Raw genomic sequence first — 17,504 nt, forward strand, 5'->3', positions numbered from 1 at the left:
AGCTCTCTGCCAACATATTTAGTAGTGTGCCAACAACTTTAAGGGCCTGCCTATATATTCAGTATTCTGCCTACATCTTCATTAGTCTATCTACATCTTTATTACTCTGTTTACATCTTTATAGAGGTAAACACCTTTCAGTATTCTGTCTACATCTTAAGCAGTCTGCTTACATCTTTATTATAGGTAAAGACAGGTAAGTAATCTACCTATATCTTGAGTAGTCTCCTACATCTTCAGTAGTCTACCTACATCTTCAGTAGTCTCCTACATCTTCAGTAGTATGCCTACATCTTCAGTAGTCTCCTACATCTTCAGTAGTCTACCTACATCTTCAGTAGTCTACCTATATCTTCAGTAGTCTACCTACATCTTCAGTAGTCTACGTACATCTTCATTAGTCTACCTACATCTTCAGTAATCTGCCTTCATCTTCAGTAGTCTGCATTTATCTTTATAGAGGTGAAAATCCTTTACTAGTCTTTCTACATCTTTGTCAGTCTGCACATATCTTTAGTTGTCTACCTACACCTTCAATACTCTGGCTACATCTTTAGTTGTCTACCTACAACTTGGGTAGTGTGCCTACATCTTCACTGGTCTGCCAACATGTTCAGTAGTGTGCTTATATTTCTAGATAGTTTAAAGGCCTTCTAGTAGTCTACTTTTGTCTTTAGTAATAGTGTGTTTACATCTTTAATGATTTACCTATGTCTTCTGTAAACTGTCTCAATCTTCAGTCATATCCTTACATTATCAGTAGTCTTACATCTTGAGAATTCTGTCTAGTTCTTTATAAGTTTACCTACATCATCAGTAGTCTGCATATATCTCACATAAGAAATTCAGATCAGTGGAAACCGATGAAAATTGCCAGGAATTAATCCAAATAAAAGAGTGTAAGAAGGTCATAGAATAAAGTGAACACGTTGAAGAAAACAGAATTTCCTTGAAAATTAAGAATAATCTTCATAATTGTTCAAATACATAAGAAAAAAGGAAGATAGTAAAGGAAGGAATTGGACCATTACGAAACCATCATGACACACTAACTACTGACGACAAGGAAATGGCTACCATACTAAATTATTCTTTTAACTCCGTATTAACAATTGAAGAAACATCTCGAATACCACAACCAATGAAAACGTTTCAAGGATCTGATGAAGAGGACTTGAAGGTTAGAGAAATAAAGAACTCTGAAGTACTTAAATACCTGGACCAATTAAATCCTAACAAATCCAACGGCCCAGATAACTTAGCTCCAAGATCTTTAAAGGAGGTCAGGAGACAGCTGATATACCACATAACAAAAATATTCAACAAATCTCTATCGGATGGTCAGGTGCCAACTGACTGGAAACTAGCAAATGTTACTATTATATATAAAGAAGGAGACAAAAAAGTGTGCCTTCAACTACCACCCAATTACCCTTACGTCAGTGTTAGGTAAAATGATGGAAAAAATGATACGAGATAAAATGGTCACGTTCCTAGATCACAAAATTATATCGGACAACCAACACGGTTTCCGCTATAGAAGATCTTGCCTGACGCATTTACTGGAATTTTTAAGAATTATTTATCAAAAGAATTTTACATAAACTCAAAGCACACGGAATCAGTGAAGAACTCTGTACATGGATCAGAGACTGGCTTACCGGAAGAAAGCAGCGTGTAGTATTAAACAGCGAAGCCTCAAATTGGCTAGACGTAACGAGTGGTGTGCCACAGGGGTCGGTCCTAGGCCCAATTCTTTTCATGATATACATCAATGACCTAGAACTCGGTCTCATATCTAAGATCTCCAAATTTGCTGACGATACTAAACTAGGAGGTAGAGCTGTAAACAGGTGGAACTGCGGAATGATTCAAAGAGATGAAGTTTGATGTAGACAAGTGTAAAGTTAGGCTTTCTGGAGACAAGAATATTCGTTGCCACTACAAACCATTCGGAAACTAACTAAAGTAAATGAAGAAAAGGATCTTGGAGTTGTAATATCAATAATCTGAGGTACACTAACAGTGTCAGGCAGCAAGTAAAATAGGCAACCAAATGTTAGGTTTCATAACCAGGAACATAGATTACAAGACACCGGAAGCAAATCTCACACTTTATAATTCTCAAGTAAGAACACACCTTGAATATGCAATCCAGTTTTGGTCGCCAAACTATAAGAAAGACGAGAAAAAATTAGAGCAAGTACAAAGACGCGCGACAAAATTGATCCCATCTCAGAAATCTGGCATACGAAGAGAGGCTAAAACGATTGGATCTCTTCTCCCTTAAAAACGTAGACTTCGCGACGACTTAATCCAAGTGTTCAAAATTCTGAGCAAGTTCAATAAAGTAAAGTACGAGTATCTTTTCGATGAACAAGAGAACATGGTTACCAGGACAAATGGAATAAAACTCAAAGCTAAAAGATGTAGTATGGACGTGGGAACAGCTTCTCCTATAGGTGTGTTGAACACTGGAATAAGTTACCGTAAGACGTAGTGAATACTAACACTATACATACCTGCAAAAATTGTTTAGACAAATATTATATAAATTCAGATATACTGCGAAGAAAACAAGAGAAACAAACTGTATGACAGACAGCGGTAACGAGGACAGTAGAGCGCTAATGTGCAGCAGCGGGGAGTTGGTGAAGCTTAAACTGATGAGCAGCAGCGACATTTTCTTGTCAACTTCACACTCTTCTGTTCACCAGACAATTCGGTTACCAGTCAGGTGACTATATACCGTTACCAGTCAGGTGACTATATACCGTTACCAGTCAGCTGACTATATACCGTTACCAGTCAGGTGACTATATACCGTTACCAGTCAGGTGACTATATACCGTTACCAGTCACCTGACTAAATTTCTTAATTTTTTCCTCGTTCTTACATCATTGTGTCTCCTCTCATGAGTATATCTCTGAATGCCGCCTTCCTCACTGACTTCTGACCCTGCTCATGTATTGCCTCCCACCTACAAACTTCTGACCTTGCTCATGTATTGCCTCCCACCTACAAACTTCTGACCTTGCTCATGTATCTCCCACCTACAAACTTCTGACCCTGCTCATGTAGTGCCTCCCACCTACAAACTTCTGACCCTGCTCATGTATTGCCTCCCACCTACAAACTTCTGACCCTGCTCATGTATTGCCTCCCACCTACAAACTTCTGACCCTGCTCATGTAGTGCCTCCCACCTACAAACTTCTGACCCTGTTCATGTAGTGCCTCCCACCTACAAACTTCTGACCCTGTTCATGTAGTGCCTCCCACCTACAAACTTCTGACCCTGCTCATGTAGTGCCTCCCACCTACAAACTTCTGACCCTGTTCATGTAGTGCCTCCCACCTACAAACTTCTGACCCTGCTCATGTATTGCCTCCCACCTACAAACTTCTGACCCTGCTCATGTATTGCCTCCCACCTACAAACTTCTGACCCTGTTCATGTAGTGCCTCCCACCTACAAACTTCTGATCCTGCTCATGTAGTGCCTCCCACCTACAAACTTCTGATCCTGCTCATGTAGTGCCTCCCACCTACAAACTTCTGACCATGCTCATGTATTGCCTCCCACCTACAAACTTCTGACCCTGTTCATGTATTGCCTCCCACCTACAAACTTCTGACCATGCTCATGTAGTGCCTCCCACCCACAAACTTCTGACCATGCTCATGTATTGCCTCCCACCTACAAACTTCTGACCCTGCTCATGTATTGCCTCCCACCTACAAACTTCTGACCATGCTCATGTAGTGCCTCCCACCTACAAACTTCTGACCCTGTTCATGTAGTGCCTCCCACCTACAAACTTCTGACCCTGCTCATGTAGTGCCTCCAACCTACAAACTTCTGACCCTGTTCATGTAGTGCCTCCCACCTACAAACTTCTGACCCTGCTCATGTATTGCCTCCCACCTACAAACTTCTGACCCTGCTCATGTAGTGCCTCCCACCTACAAACTTCTGACCCTGTTCATGTAGTGCCTCCCACCTACAAACTTCTGACCCTGCTCATGTATTGCCTCCCACCTACAAACTTCTAACCCTGCTCATGTAGTGCCTCCCACCTACAAACTTCTGACCCTGTTCATGTAGTGCCTCCCACCTACAAACTTCTGACCCTGCTCATGTATTGCCTCCCACCTACAAACTTCTGAACCTGCTCATGTAGTGCCTCCCACCTACAAACTTCTGAACCTGCTCATGTAGTGCCTCCCACCTACAAACTTCTGAACCTGCTCATGTAGTGCCTCCCATCTACAAACCTCTGACCTTGCTCATGTAGTACCTCCCACCTGCAAACTTCTGACCCTACTCATATATCTCCCACCTACAAACTTCTGACCCTGCTCATGTACCTCCCACCTACAAATATCTGACTCTACTCATGTACCTCCCAACTACAAAATTCTTACCCTGTTGATGTACCTCCCACAAAAAACGTTCTGACTCTGTTAAAGTAACTCCTACCTACAAATTTGTAACGCTATTCATGTATCTCTCAACTACAAATTTCTGACCCTGTTCACATACCTCTCATCTACAAAGTTTTAACCTTGCTCATGCACCTCCCACCTACAAACATATGTCCCTGTTTGCCTATTTCCCACCTACAAACGTATGACCCTGTTTGCGTACTTCCCACCTACAAACTTCTGGACCTCCTCATTTACCTCCCATCTCCAAACTTCTGACCCTACTCTTGTAAATCCGTCCTACAGAGTCCTGATCCTCCTCATGTATTTCCATCCTACAATCATTATCATTCGTCCTCTTGTGTCTTTATTTTTTATGTCTGAAATTGCATTGGCTTGTGTTGATCGTGTCATAGTGTTCATATTATCTCTTCCTTCCCCATATATTAAAGTTTGATCAATATGGTCTTCTTCATGTATTACAGTTTGATCAATATGGTCTTCTTCATGTATTACAGTTTGATCAATATGGTCTTCTTCATGTATTACAGTTTGATCAATATGGTCTTCTTCATGTATTACAGTTTGATCAATATGGTCTTCTTCATGTATTACAGTTTGATCAATATGGTCTTCTTCATGTATTACAGCATGATCAATATGGTCTTCATGTATTACAGTTTGGTCAATATGGTCTTCTTCATGTATTACAGTTTGATCAATATGGTCTTCTTCATGTATTACAGTTTGATCAGTAAGGTCTTCTTCATGTATTATAGTTTGATCAATATGGTCTTCTTCATGTATTACAGTTTGATCAATATGGCCTTCTTCATGTATTACAGTTTGATCAATATGGTCTTCTTCATGTATTACAGTTTGATCAATATGGTCTTCTTCATGTATTACAGTTTGATCAATATGGTCTTCTTCATGTATTACAGTTTGATCAATATGGTCTTCTTCATGTATTACAGTTTGATCAATATGGTCTTCTTCATGTATTACAGTTTGATCAATATGGTCTTCTTTATGTATTACAGCCTGATCAATATGGTCTTCTTCATGTATTACAGCCTGATCAATATGGTCTTCTTCATGTATTACAGCCGGATCAATATGGTCTTCTTCCAGTATAGGAATGATCAATGACTCCCCTATATTTACCCTCCGTCTCATTAACCTTCTTGTGGGTCCCTCGCAGTAAGTTGGTTGTGTTGCTTCATCAGTCTACCTGCCATTGGCTTCCCACAGCTTTGTGCCAACATTCACTGATCCCGAATACTCTGCACTGTCCTGAGCCTATAATGGAACGAACCATACACCTCCCAGATTATTCTGTCTCTCACATTGTGTATTACTGTTCGTACAGCTTCACTTTACGATCTGATGCATCCATCTGTCCAGTGTCCTAAGATATATTCTTTTACCATTAGTCAGTATCCTCCAATTTTGTCGTTCATCCCTGAAATCGGATTCTGTGCCCTGTTCCCAGTTTTTATGAGTTTCTTACTGTTGATGCGTTTCAGGAACATCCTAAGATGGCGCTCATGTTTCTTTCACACGCGCTTCCTATTCCCTCAACAGCTCTGACTCTGTTATCATGACATTAGATTATAAATCTTTGTGCCATATTTCCCTCTTTCATCCTATGGCACTTTTTATGCATCTGATTCTCGTTTTCTTTCAATTTTGGTCCTGTTTCTCTGTCAGAGAGAAAATCTTTTCTCGTTGTCTCGCTTAATTCATTCTTTGATTCGCTGATCATTTCTCCTAACGATAAATTGTAAAGATCCTCTTCATCCGCATATATTTATCAGGTGTGTGTGTGGACATGTTTATTAATATCAGCAGCTGTGTTCATGATGATGGTGGACCTTACATGACGTGCTCTACCCTGGCAGATGCTGGTAGGACCGTGGCTATTAGTGTGCACAATTCTGACCATCGCCTACCGCTCCTCCCTTGTGGCGCACTTAGTCATGCAAGACAAGTTGCCTGAGATCAACACCTTCCAAGACCTGCTGGTCCGTCGTGGCTGGCAATGGGGAATGAGCTATAAAAATAGCTCTCTCAATACGGTGTTGGAAACACATCCTAATTCTGATGTTCAGAAAATTGAAAGAAATATGCAGGTAAGTGATACATCACAAATTTGCACCCCCCCTACACACACACACACACACGCACACACACACACACACAGGTGAGTGTGTGTGTGAGGAAAGCCCTGCGGAAAATGAAATCCGGCAAGACGGCGGGTTTGGGTGGTGTTGCTGTTGAATTCATTACAAAGGGGGTGACTGCTTTTGATTGGTTGGTAAGGATTTTCACTGTATGTATGGATCATGGTGAAGTGCCTGAGGATTGGCGGAATGCATGCATAGTGCCACTCTACAAAGGCAAAGGGGATAAAGGTGAGTGTTCAAATTACAGAGGTATAGATTTCCTGAATATTCCTGGTAAATTATATGGGAGGGTATTGATTGAGAGGGCGACGGCATGTACAGAGCATCAGATTGGGGAAGAGTAACGTGGTCTCAGAAGATGTAGAGGATGTGTGGATCAGGTGTTTGCTTTGAAGAATGTATGTGAGAAATACTTAGAAAAGCAAATGGATTTGTATGTAGCATTTATGGGTCTAGAGAAAGCATATGATCGGGTTGATGAAGATGCTTTGTGGAAGGTCTTAAGAATATATGGTGTGAGAGGTAAGCTGCTAGAAGCAGTGAAAAGTTATTATCAAGGATGAAAGGCATTTGTACGAGTAGAAGAAAGGAAAGTGATTGGCTGACAGTGAAGGTCAGTCTGCGACAGGGGGTGTGTGATGTCCCCATGGTTGTTTAATTTGTTTATGATGGGGTGGTTAGGGAGGCAAATGTGAGTTTTGGAGAGAGGGGCGAGTATACTGTCTGTTGGGAATGAGAAGGCCTAGGAAGTGAGTCAGTTGTTGTTCGTCGATGGTGCAGCACTGGTGGCTGATTCAAGTGAGAAATTGCAGAAGTTGGTGACTACGTTTGGAACTAAAAATGTGTGCTTCTACACAATGACAACAAAAATTGATCAATCCCGGTTGGTCACTCAACTAAGATGACTGAACAGCAAGAAACAATAGCCTTGGTCTTAGAGAAGATATACCACGATCACCAGTGGCTAATCTGGATGGATCTTAAGATGGTGACTTTTCTCTTGGGTCAGCAAAGTGGATACACCAAGTATCCCTGCTTTATCTGTCTTTGGGGTAGTAGAGCTAAGGATGAGCACCGGGTGAAAAAAAACAATGGCCTCTGATAGAAAACATGGTGGTTGGAGAAAAGAATGCAATGGCAGAATCCTTGGTTGACAGACATAAGATCATTGTACCACCACTGCACATCAGACTACGTTTAATGAAACAGTTTGAGAAGGCTTTGAACAAAGAAGGACACACTGCTTTGACTACATATGCAGAAAATTTCCAGCGCTGAGCATGGAGAAGCTAGAGGCAGATATTTTCGACGAGCCGCAAATCAAGGAACTCATGAGAGACCCATACTTCCAAGAATCAATGAACAATGCAGAGGCAGATGCATGGTCTTCGTTCACTCTCATTGTAAGGAATTTTCTTGGCAACTATAAAGCAGATAACTACTCTGAACTAGTAGAGAAAATGCTCTCTATTTCCGTCAACTTGGCTGTAAAACGAGCACCAAGTGCATTACCGCCACATTCACTTGGATCGTTTCCCAGACAACCTTGGTGACCTAAGTGAAGAACAGAGTGAACGATTCCACCAGGATTTAAGAACCATGGAAGAAAGATACCCGGGGACACTGGGATACCCATACTTAACTGTACAACGCAGAGGTATATGAATACGAACAAAGTGCATATGAATGCGCACCTTCATAGAATATACAAATTTCCAACAGCCAGGATCGAACCCGGGACCCCTGTGCAACAGGCGGGACCGCTACTGCTAGGATGTGATAGCCTCAGATGGGAAATGACTGGTGTAAACCCCGTTGCTCACTAACGTGAGACGAAGGGTATTCGAGTATATAGTATTCGAATAGTCATTTCCCTGTTAGGGCGATCATAGCGTAGCGGTAGCGCTCTCGCCTGTCGCAAAGGAGTCCTGGGTTCGATCCTGGCTGTTGGAGTTTGTATGATATATATATATATGTATATTTGTATCTATTCATTTATTATACTTTGTCGCTGTCTCCTGCGTTAGCGAGGTAGCACAAGGAAACAGAAGAAAGAATGGCCCAACCACCCAGGTACACATGTATATATATACACGTCCACACACGCACATATACCTATACATTTCAACGTATACATACATATACATACACTGACATATTCATATATACACATGTACATAATTCATACTGTCTGCCTTTACTCATTCCCTTCGCCATCTCGCCACACAAGAAACAACATCCCGCTTCCCCCCGCACGCGCGCGAGGTAGCGCTGGGAAAAGACAACAAAGGCTACATTCATTCACACTCAGTCTCGAGCTGTCATGTATAATACACCAAAACCATAGCTCCCTGTCCACATCCAGGCTCAAAAAATTTCCATGGATTACCCAGACGCTTCACATGCCCTGGTTCAGTTCACTGACAGCACGTCTACCCGGTATACCATATCGCTTCAATTCCTTTCATTCAGTGCACGCCTTTCCTGCATGGTCAAGGCCCGATCGATCAAAATTCTTTCATTCCAGCCTTCCACCTCCAGTTTGGTCTACCACTTCTCGTTCCCTCCACCTCTGATACATATATCCTCTTTGTCAATCTGTCCTCAATCATTTTCTCCATGTGACCAAACCATTTCAATACACCCTCTTCTGCTCTCTCAACCACACTCTTTTTATTACCACATATCTCTTTACCTTTTCAGTACATACTCGATCAAACCACCTCACACCAAGTATTGTCCAAAAACATCTCATTTCTAGCACATCCACCCTCCTCCGCACAACCCTACCACGCCTCGCAACCACATAACATTGTTGGAACCACTATTCCTTCAAAAATACCAATTTTTCCTTTCCAAGGTCACTTTCCCGATTTCCATATATTTTTCAACGTTCCAAGAACCTTCGCCCCCTCTCCAACCCTATCATTCACTTCCGCTACCATCGTTCCATCCGCTGCCAAAACCACTCCCAGATACCTTAGAGACTTCACTTCCTCCACTTTTTCTCCATTCAAATTCACCTCTCAATTGACTTGTCCCGCAACCCTACTGTACCTAACAACCTTGCACTTATACACATTTGCTTTCAGCTTTCTTTTTTCACACACTTTACCAAACTCAGTCACTAGCTTCTGCAGTTTCTCACCCGAATCAGCCACCAGCGGTGAATCATCAGCGAACAACAACTGACTCACTTCCCAAGCCCTCTCATCCACACAAGACAGTATACTTGCCCCTCTCACAAAAAGCTCTTGCATTCACCTCACTAACAACCCAATCCATAAACAAATGAAACAACCATGGAGACATCAGATAACCCTGCCGCAAACCGACATTCACTGAGAACCAATCACTTTCTTCTCTTCGTACTCGTACACATGCCTTACATCCTCGATAAAAACTTTTCACTCTTTCCAGCAACTTGCCTTCCACACCACATACTCTTAATACATTCCACAGAGCATCTCTATCAACTCTATCATATGCCTTCTCGAGAACCATAAATGCTACATACAAATCCATTTGCTTTTCTATATATATTTCTTACATGCATTATTCAAAGCAAACACCTGATCCACACATCCTCTGCCACTTCTAAAACCACACTGCTCTTCCCCAATCTGATGCTCTGTACATGCCTTCACCCTCTCAATCAATACCCTCCCATATAATTTACCAGGAATACTCAACAAACTTATACCTCTGTAATTTGAGCACTCACTCTTATCCCCTTTGCCTTTGTGCAATGGCACTATGCATGCATTCCGCCAATCCTCAGGCACCTCACCATGAATCATACATACATTACATAACCTTACTAACCAGTCAACAATACAGTCACCCCTTTTTTTAATAAATTCCACTGCAGTACCATCCAAACCCGATGCCTTGCCGGCTTTAATCTGCGCACAGAGTTTACTATCTCTGTTCTGTTTATGAAATCATTCTTCATAACCGTGTCACTTCGGACACCACCTCGACCAAAACACCCTATATCTGCCACTCTATCATCAAACACATTCAACAAACCTTCAAAATACTCACTCCATCTCCTTCTCACATCACCACTACTTGTAATCACCTCCCCATTAGCCCCTTCACTGAAGTTCCCATTTGCTCCCTTGTCTTACGCACTTTATTTACCTCCTTCCAAAACATCTTTTTATTCTCCCAGAATTTTCGCCCCCTCCCCCACCCTATGATTCACTTCCGCTTCCATGGTTCCATCCGCTGCCAAAACCACTCCCAGATACCTTAGAGACTTCACTTCCTCCACTTTTTCTCCATTCAAATTCACCTCTCAATTGACTTGTCCCGCAAACCCTACTGTACCTAATAACCTTGCTCTTATTCACATTTACTCTTAACTTTCTTCTTTCACACACTTTACCAAACTCAGTCACCAGCTTCTGCAGTTTCTTACATGAATCAGCCACAGCGCTGTATCATCAGCGAACAACAACTGACTCACTTCCTAAGCCCTTCCATCCAGAAAGGACTGCATACTTGCACCTCTCTCCAAAACTCTTGCATTCACCTCCTTAACAATCCCATCCATAAACAAATTAAACAACCATGGAGATATCACACACCCCTGCCGCAAACCGACATTCACTGAGAACCAATCACTTTCTTCTCTTCCTTCTCATATATATATATATATGTATTATACTTTTTCGCTGTATTTGATATCTAAGACATTTCACTTCCTCCGGTTTTTCTCCATTCAAACTTACCTCCCAATTGATTTGACCCTCAACCCTACTGTACCTAATAACCTTGCTCTTATTCACATTTACTCTTAACTTTCTTCTTTCACACACTTTACCAAACTCAGTCGCCAGCTTCTGCAGTTTCTTACATGAATCAGCCACCAGCGCTGTATCATCAGCGAACAACAACTGACTCACTTCCCAAGCTCTCTCATCCACAACAGACTTCATACTTGCCCCTCTTTCCAAAACTCTTGCATTCACCTCCCTAACAACCCATCCATAAACAAATTAAACAACCATGGAGATATCACACACCCCTGCCGCAAACCTACATTCACTGAGAACCAATCACTTTCCTCTCCTCCTACACGTACACATGCCTTACATCCTCGATAAAAACTTTTCACTGCTTCTAACAATTTGCCTCCCACACCATATATTCTTAAAACCTTCCACAGAGCATCTCTATCAACTCTATTATATGCCTTCTCCAGATCCATAAATGCTACATACAAATCTATTTGCTTTTCTAAGTATTTCTCACATACATTCTCCAAAGCAAAACACCTGATCCACACATCCTCTGCCACTTCTAAAACCACACTGCTCTTCCCCAATCTGATGCTCTGTACATGCCTTCACCCTCTCAATCAAAACCCTCCCATATAATTTACCAGGAATACTCAACAAACTTATACCTCTGTAATTTGAGCACTCACTCTTATCCCCTTTGCCTTTGTGCAATGGCACTATGCAAGCATTCCGCCGATCCTTAGGCACCTCACCATGAATCATACATACATTACATAACCTTACTAACCAGTCAACAATACAGTCACCCCTTTTTTAATAAATTCCACTGCAATACCATCCAAACCTGCTGTCTTGCCGGCTTTCATCTTCCGTAAAGCTTTTACTACCTCTTCTCTATTTACGAAATCATTTTCCCTAACTCTCTCACTTTGCACACCACCTCGACCAAAACACCCTATATCTGCCACTCTGTCATCAAACACATTCAACAAACCTTCAAAATACTCACTCCATCTCCTTCTCACATCACCACTACTTGTAATCACCTCCCCATTAGCCCCCTTCACTGAAGTTCCCATTTGCTCCCTTGTCTTACGCACTTTATTTACCTCCTTCCAAAACATCTTTTTATTCTCCCAGAATTTTCATGATACTCTCTCACCCCAACTCTCATTTGCCCTCTTTTTCACCTCTTGCACCTTTCTCTTGACCTCCTGCCTCTTCCTTTTATACCTCTCCCACTCATTTGCATATATATGTGTATATATATATATATATATATATATATATATATATATATATATATATATATATATATATTTTTCTTTTTTTTTTTTTTTTTTTTTTTTTTTTACTTTGTCGCTGTCTCCCGCGTTTGCGAGGTAGCGCAAGGAAACAGACGAAAGAAATGGCCCAACCCCCCCCCATACACATGCATATACACATGTCCACCCACGCAAATACACATACCTACACAGCTTTCCATGGTTTACCCCAGACGCTTCATATATATATATATATATATATATATATATATATATATATATATATATATATATATATATCCCTGGGGATAGGGGAGAAAGAATACTTCCCACGTATTCCCTGCGTGTCGTAGAAGGCGACTAAAAGGGGAGGGAGCGGGAGGCTGGAAATCCTCCCCTCTCAATTTTTTTTTTAATTTTCCAAAAGAAGGAACAGAGAAGGGGGCCAGGTGAGGATATTCCCTCAGTGGCCCAGTTCTCTGTTCTTAACGCTACCTCGCTAACGCGGGAAATGGCGATAGTTTGAAAAAAAAAAAAAAAAAAAAAAAAATATATATATATATATATATATATATATATATATATATATATATATATAGCACACATAGCCAGCTATCAGCTGGCTATGTGTTCTGTTCGGAAACAACCGATAGACCCCGTTGCTCACCATAGTGAGACGAAGGGTATTCGAGTACTTAGTATTTCGAATAGTTGTTTCCTATTATACAGTCCCTTAGCCTAGCGGTCAGCATGCCTAGCATTCATAGTTGAGTAATGTGGCAGTTGAGGGAATAATTGGAGTACATGGGGTGTTTAGTGTTGTAAATGGAAATGGTGAAGAGCTTGTAGATGTATGTGCTGAAAAAGGACTAGTGATTGGGAATACCTGGTTTAAAAAGAGAGATATACGTAAGTATACGTATGTAAGTAGGAGAGATGGCCAGAGAGCGTTATTGGATTACTTGTTAATTGATTGGCGCGCGAAAGAGAGACTTTTGCGTGTTAATGTGCCGAGAGGTGCAACTGTAGGGATGTCTGATCATTATCTTGTGGAGGCGAAGGAGATTTCTAGAGGTGTTGAGAAAAGAAGAGAGAATGTTGGGGTGAAACGTTTGGTGAGAGTAAGAGAGCTTGGGAAGGAGAATTGTGTGAGGAAGTATCAGGAGAGACTGAGTACAGAATGGAAAAAGGTGAGAACAAAGGACGTAAGGGGAGTGGAGGAGGAATGGGATGTATTTAGGGAAGCAGTGGTGGTTTCCGCAAGAGATGCGTGTGGCATGAGAAGCGTGGGAGGTGGGCAGATTAGAAAGGGTAGTGAGTGGTGGGATGAAAAAGTATCATTAGTAGTGAAAGAGAAGAGAGAGGCATTTGGACGATTTTTGCAGGGAAAGAATGCAAATGAGTGGGAGATGTATAAAAGAAAGAGGCAGGAGGTCAAGAGAAAGGTGTAAGAGGTGAAAAAGAGGGCAAATGAGAGTTGGGGTGAGAGAGTATCATTAAATTTTAAGGAGAATAAAAAGACGTTTTGGAAGAAGTTGAATAAAGTGCGTAAGACGAGGGAACAAATGGGTGATGTGAGAAGATGGAGTGAGTATTTTGAAGGTCTGTTGAATGTGTTTGATGATAGAGTTGCAGATATAGGCTGTTTTGGTCGAGGTGGCGTGCAAAGTGAGAGGGTTACTGAAAATGATTTGGTAAAGAGAGAAGAGGTAGTAAAAGCTTTGCGGAAGATGAAAGTCAGCAGGGCAGCAGGCTTGGATGGTATTGCAGTGGAATTTATTAAAAAAGGGGGGTGACTGCTTTTGATTGGTTGGTAAGGATTTTCACTGTATGTATGGATCATGGTGAAGTGCCTGAGGATTGGCGGAATGCATGCATAGTGCCACTCTACAAAGGCAAAGGGGATAAGAGTGAGTGCTCAAATTACAGAGGTATAAGTTTGTTGAGTATTCCTGGTAAAACTCTATGGAGGGTATTGATTGAGAGGGCGACGGCATGTACAGAGCATCAGATTGGGGAAGAGCAGTGCGGTTTCAGAAGTGGTAGAGGATGTGTGGATCAGGTGTTTGCTTTGAAGAATGTATGTGAGAAATACTTAGAAAAGCAAATGGATTTGTATGTAGCATTTATGGGTCTAGAGAAAGCATATGATCGGGTTGATGAAGATGCTTTGTGGAAGGTCTTAAGAATATATGGTGTGAGAGGTAAGCTGCTAGAAGCAGTGAAAAGTTATTATCAAGGATGAAAGGCATTTGTACGAGTAGAAAGAAGGAAAGTGATTGGCTGACAGTGAAGGTCAGTCTGCGACAGGGGGTGTGTGATGTCCCATGGTTGTTTAATTTGTTTATGGATGGGGTGGTTAGGGAGGCAAATGTGAGTTTTGGAGAGAGGGGCGAGTATACTGTATGGTGGGAATGAGAAGGCCTAGGAAGTGAGTCAGTTGTTGTTCGTCGATGGTGCAGCACTGGTGGCTGATTCAAGTGAGAAATTGCAGAAGTTGGTGACTACGTTGGAACTAAAAATGTGTGCTTCTACACAATGACAACAAAAATTGATCAATCCGGTTGGTCACTCAACTAAGATGACTGAACAGCAAGAAACAATAGCCTTGGTCTTAGAGAAGATATACCACGATCACCAGTGGCTAATCTGGATGGATCTTAAGATGGTGACTTTTCTCTTGGGTCAGCAAAGGGGATACACCAAGTATCCCTGCTTTATCTGTCTTTGGGGTAGTAGAACTAAGGATGAGCACCGGGTGAAAAAAAACAATGGCCTCTGATAGAAAACATGGTGGTTGGAGAAAAGAATGCAATGGCAGAATCCTTGGTTGACAGATATAAGATCATTGTACCACCACTGCACATCAAACTAGGTTTAATGAAACAGTTTGAGAAGGCTTTGAACAAAGAAGGACACTCCTGCTTTGACTACATATGCAGAAAATTTCCAGCGCTTGAGCATGGAGAAGCTAGAGGCAGATATTTTCGACGAGCCGCAAATCAAGGAACTCATGAGAGACCCATACTTCCAAGAATCAATGAACAATGCAGAGGCAGATGCATGGTCTTCGTTCACTCTCATTGTAAGGAATTTTCTTGGCAACTATAAAGCAGGTAACTACTCTGAACAAGTGGAGAAAATGCTCTCTATTTCCGTCAACTTGGCTGTAAAACGAGCACCAAGTGCATTACCGCCACATTCACTTGGATCGTTTCCCAGACAACCTTGGTGACCTAAGTGAAGAACAGAGTGAACGATTCCACCAGGATTTAAGAACCATGGAAGAAAGAGACCCGGACACTGGGATACGGGCCATACTTAACTGTACAACGCAGAGGTATATGAATACGAACAAAGTGCATATGAATGCGCACCTTCATAGAATATACAAATTTCCCAACAGCCAGGATCGAACCCGGGACCCCTGTGCAACAGGCGGGACCGCTACTGCTAGGATGTGATAGCCTCAGATGGGAAATGACTGGTGTAAACCCCGTTGCTCACCATAGTGAGACGAAGGGTATTCGAGTATATAGTATTCGAATAGTCATTTCCATGTTTAGACGATCTTACGTAGCGGGGTAGCGCTCTCGCCTGTCGCAAAGGAATCCTTTTGGGGTTCGATCTGGCTGTTGGAAGTTAGTATGTTATATATATATATATATATATATATTTTTTTTTTTTTTTTCTCAACAAACTTATACCTCTGTAATTTGAGCACTCACTCTTATCCCCTTTGCCTTTGTGCAATGGCACTATGCATGCATTCCGCCAATCCTCAGGCACCTCACCATGAATCATACATACATTACATAACCTTACTAACCAGTCAACAATACAGTCACCCCTTTTTTTAATAAATTCCACTGCAGTACCATCCAAACCCGATGCCTTGCCGGCTTTAATCTGCGCACAGAGTTTACTATCTCTGTTCTGTTTATGAAATCATTCTTCATAACCGTGTCACTTCGGACACCACCTCGACCAAAACACCCTATATCTGCCACTCTATCATCAAACACATTCAACAAACCTTCAAAATACTCACTGCATCTCCTTCTCACATCACCACTACTTGTAATCACCTCCCCATTAGCCCCATTCACCGATGTTCCCATTCGTCATGTTTTACGCACTTTATTTACCTCCTTCCAAAACATCTTTTTATTCTCCCAGAATTTTCGCCCCCTCCCCCACCCTATGATTCACTTCCGCTTCCATGGTTCCATCCGCTGCCAAAACCACTCCCAGATACCTTAGAGACTTCACTTCCTCCAGTTTTTCTCCATTCAAATTCACCTCTCAATTGACTTGTCCCGCAAACCCTACTGTACCTAATAACCTTGCTCTTATTCACATTTACTCTTAACTTTCTTCTTTCACACACTTTACCAAACTCAGTCACCAGCTTCTGCAGTTTCTTACATGAATCAGCCACAGCGCTGTATCATCAGCGAACAACAACTGACTCACTTCCTAAGCCCTTCCATCCAGAAAGGACTGCATACTTGCACCTCTCTCCAAAACTCTTGCATTCACCTCCTTAACAATCCCATCCATAAACAAATTAAACAACCATGGAGATATCACACACCCCTGCCGCAAACCGACATTCACTGAGAACCAATCACTTTCTTCTCTTCCTTCTCATATATATATATATATTTATATATATATATAGCACACATAGCCAGCTATCAGCTGGCTATGTGTTCTGTTCGGAAACAACCGATAGACCCCGTTGCTCACCATAGTGAGACGAAGGGTATTCGAGTACTTAGTATTTCGAATAGTTGTTTCCTATTATACATTCCCTTAGCTAGCGTTTAGCATGCCTAGCATTCATAGTTGAGTAATGTGGCAGTTGA

General features: G+C 41.7%; 1 protein-coding gene across 1 annotated transcript in view; it reads left to right on the plus strand.

Annotated features, from left to right (window-relative positions):
- Positions 1-17,504, plus strand: part of LOC139757322 (glutamate receptor ionotropic, kainate glr-3-like) — an 82,507-nt gene that overhangs the window by 32,874 nt on the left and 32,129 nt on the right. Inside the window, exon 4 of the mRNA XM_071677746.1 lies at positions 6,333-6,563. Within this exon, the coding sequence (XP_071533847.1) occupies positions 6,333-6,563 (231 nt within the window). The remainder of the gene's footprint in view (positions 1-6,332; positions 6,564-17,504) is intronic.

The sequence above is a fragment of the Panulirus ornatus genome, chromosome 25 (assembly GCF_036320965.1).
Source record: "Panulirus ornatus isolate Po-2019 chromosome 25, ASM3632096v1, whole genome shotgun sequence".
Classification (NCBI taxonomy): Eukaryota; Metazoa; Arthropoda; class Malacostraca; order Decapoda; family Palinuridae; genus Panulirus; species Panulirus ornatus.